Source organism: Cupressus sempervirens, chromosome 7 (genome assembly GCF_028749045.1).
Source record: "Cupressus sempervirens isolate cs-2001-9-10 chromosome 7, ASM2874904v1, whole genome shotgun sequence".
Lineage (NCBI taxonomy): Eukaryota > Viridiplantae > Streptophyta > Pinopsida > Cupressales > Cupressaceae > Cupressus > Cupressus sempervirens.
The window spans coordinates 386,228,864-386,231,966 of record NC_143124.1 but is presented as its reverse complement, the minus strand read 5'-3'; the positions used below and the strand labels follow the sequence as shown (position 1 = coordinate 386,231,966).

At 37.0% G+C, this 3,103-nt stretch overlaps 1 protein-coding gene across 1 annotated transcript; it reads left to right on the top strand.

The window, feature by feature from the left end:
- The first annotated feature begins 701 nt into the window (after positions 1 to 701).
- Positions 702 to 2,525, top strand: LOC149547109 (coniferyl alcohol acyltransferase-like). Its single transcript, XM_089794696.1, has 2 exons — positions 702 to 1,340; positions 1,432 to 2,525. The coding sequence occupies exons 1-2, from the start codon at positions 894 to 896 to the stop codon at positions 2,386 to 2,388; spliced, it is 1,404 nt and encodes a 467-aa protein (XP_089650822.1). The 5' UTR covers positions 702 to 893; the 3' UTR covers positions 2,389 to 2,525.
- The last annotated feature ends 578 nt before the right edge of the window (positions 2,526 to 3,103 follow it).

Sequence of the window (3,103 nt, the reverse complement as noted above, 5' to 3'; positions counted from 1 at the left end):
AAATAAAAGTATCTTTTGCGCTATAAATATAAAATCATCATGAAATACATAATGGGGTTATCAAAATGTAAAGGTCGATAAATACAAATCATGCAACAGAAACGGCAAATGCATTGACAGTTTCTGGTAGGCATGGTCATCACACACTAAGGCTTGATTCCTAGTGCAAAAGTGTTAAATAGTTAAAATTTGACTTACTTTTCCAAACTTAATTTCTAAGTTTGACTTACTTTTCCAAACTTAATTTCTTCCTTAATGTGTGATGTTTAAGACTGTAACTGGGATAAATCAGTAGCAATAGGTTAGGGTTCATATCGTGCACGTTTGATTTGGAAGCGATTTTGTTTTTGCTGAAACGTGGAATAAAGTAGTCCTCAAAATATGGGAGAACGAATAATTCGCAACAGAGCTTAACTCGTCTAAACTATTAATTTCGATATAAAGTAACCTTAATGCGCTGCATTACTACATTATCAAACTCACTCGCGAAATTTTAGCAAATGCAAAAATCAACGGCCGAAATAGACCATGGGAATGCATTTCTGCATATTGCTCAAAGTAATATTTGACAATTGAATTAGATGGTGTTTTAATGGAGGCAAAAATGTTAGTAAAAATCAGGGATCACCATAACGATTAATCTGGTTCACATTCTTTATCTAATGGACTGCAATGTGTTTGAACGGCACTCTTATCAATTACACAATTAGCAATATACTAAGCTTGAAGAACGTGGCATAACAATTTCTAGCCTAGAAATTAGGGCTATATGATATGACCAATTCGATTTTAACCAGGGATGAGCCAAGAAACAATCCCTCATAATCCTATAAATTATGGAATATCATTGAAGCTTGCATATGTGAAAAAACCGACTAAAATATTGTTTTGAGATGGCTCCTGTTAACCCCCCCATTTCTAAACATCATGAGTTGAGGATTGTTAACACAGAAGTTATAGTGCCTGCTATTCCAATGCGGCAGCACATTCTTCCTCTCTCAAATATAGATCTCACTATTCCACCACTTTCTGTGCATGTCTTCTTCTGTTATAAAACTCCCTCTCCTAGGACTTTTGCATCAGCACTATCCCGTCTCAAGCCTTCCCTCTCCAGGGTCTTAGTTTCTTACTATGTATTTGCAGGAAGAATGGTTATAGATGGCCTTGGCCTGCCAAATATCAATTGCAATAACAAAGGAGTTCGCTTGACCCAAGCTTATGGCGCAGCTCCTCTTTCTCATCTCAATTTATACAACCCTGATGAATCTGTGCAGGGGAGGCTTGTTCCTCTACTTTCAAAGCCCTTTGAAGAAGATGGCGATCCTGTTTTTGCCGTGCAGGTAAATGATTACAAACAACACGTACCATTTTCCACTTGTATGGTTGTATGGTTTTCTGCATTACAATCTTAACGATATTTGGTACTTGCAGGTTACAGAGTTCAGCTGTGGAGGTATTGTTGTTGGCTGCACATTCGACCACAGAGCCGCAGATGCATACTCAGCAAATATGTTTTTCACAAGTTGGGCAAATCTTTCTAGGAACAATTCATCTGTATCTCCCAATCCATGCTTTACACGCTCTGCTTTGTGCCCTAGAGAGTACCCCACTTACTCTGCTCAAATTGAAAAAATGTATGTGAACTATACTCCTCAGGAACCTGGCCAAGAAAATGATCCTCACCCACCATCTCTATCAAGTAAAATTTACCACCTAGATGCAAAGAACATCATGGATCTCCAATTTAATGCAAATAAACATGGTAACAACTATACCAAATTAGAGGTTTTCAGTGCTTACTTATGGAAGCTACTGATACGCACCCAGAAGGTAAAAGACACTGCCAGTTGCAGTAAAATAGGAATAGTTGTAGATGGCCGCCCACGCTTAAGGGAGAGTGGGGTTTCTGCTAATTACTTGGGCAATGTCATAATCTTGCCATTTGCTGAATCAAATTCTCCTTATGTAGAAAACGAACCGCTTTGTTGCAGTGCAGGTTTAATTCATGGTACTATACAGAGTGCAGCCAATGAGGAGCACTTTCAAAGCTTAATTGATTTAGTGGAGACCAGAAAGCCAACTCGTGTCACATCTAAGCTTTACTGCAGAGAAGAAAACGTGGAGTCATCTGCACCTGCAGTTTTGGTGTCTTCCGGACTGCGGTTTCCTTTGTATGAGGTTGATTTTGGATGGGGAAGGCCCAAATTTGCAAGTTACCATTTCCCTCTCGACGGTGAAGCAGGATATGTAATGCCAACTCAAAGCCCTGCAGGAGACGGTAGTTGGATGGTCTACATGCACCTCCCTTTGGAGCAATTATTTGCCATCGAATCTGATCCCAATCGCATTCTGTTTCCAATCACACAAGATTTCTTACATTTGGATTAGAAATATCGAGCAAGCCTAGTTAACCGTCTAACCGTGTATATGTTTGTGACTGTTACCTGTCTAGGTAGAGCATTGTTGGAGATAACTTTATCCCAGACAACTAAATGTACGTTTTGAGTTCATTGAAATCGGAAAAACGAAATTCAGTGGCAGTGTTGGAAGAAAAGTCATTAAGGTGTTTAAAATAATTGATTAATTGTAAGTTAATGTTGTTAGTATTTACCATAGGTAAAATGCTATTGCAACTGTTATTTTAAACTGATTAATTTCTTTAGTTTTAATCAATAACAATTAAGAGTTTACAAAAGTTTTGAGAACTTCTAAACATAATTATTAGATTAGATACAACTTTAGGGTCTGTTTGGTAATGGGAATATAAGTGGAATAGGCATATGTATATTCTTAAATTTTGAATTCTCTGTTTGGATGCAACAAATCAGAATCGGAAAATGAATAAAATTGGAATACGTATTCTAATTTTGGCTCAAAAATGAGCATTTTCTATTCCACCTAAATAGGTTGAATTGAAATACATATTCCTATTCCTATATATTTTATTTTAGAAAATACAAATTTTTGAGTCCATGAATTCTGCATCAAATTCTGGGTGAACCAAACAAGAATAGGAATGCGTAACCCCATATTCTATTTGAGAATAAGTATTCCTATTCCCATTTTTATATTCCTATAGCTAAATGGACCCTTAGTGATTTAA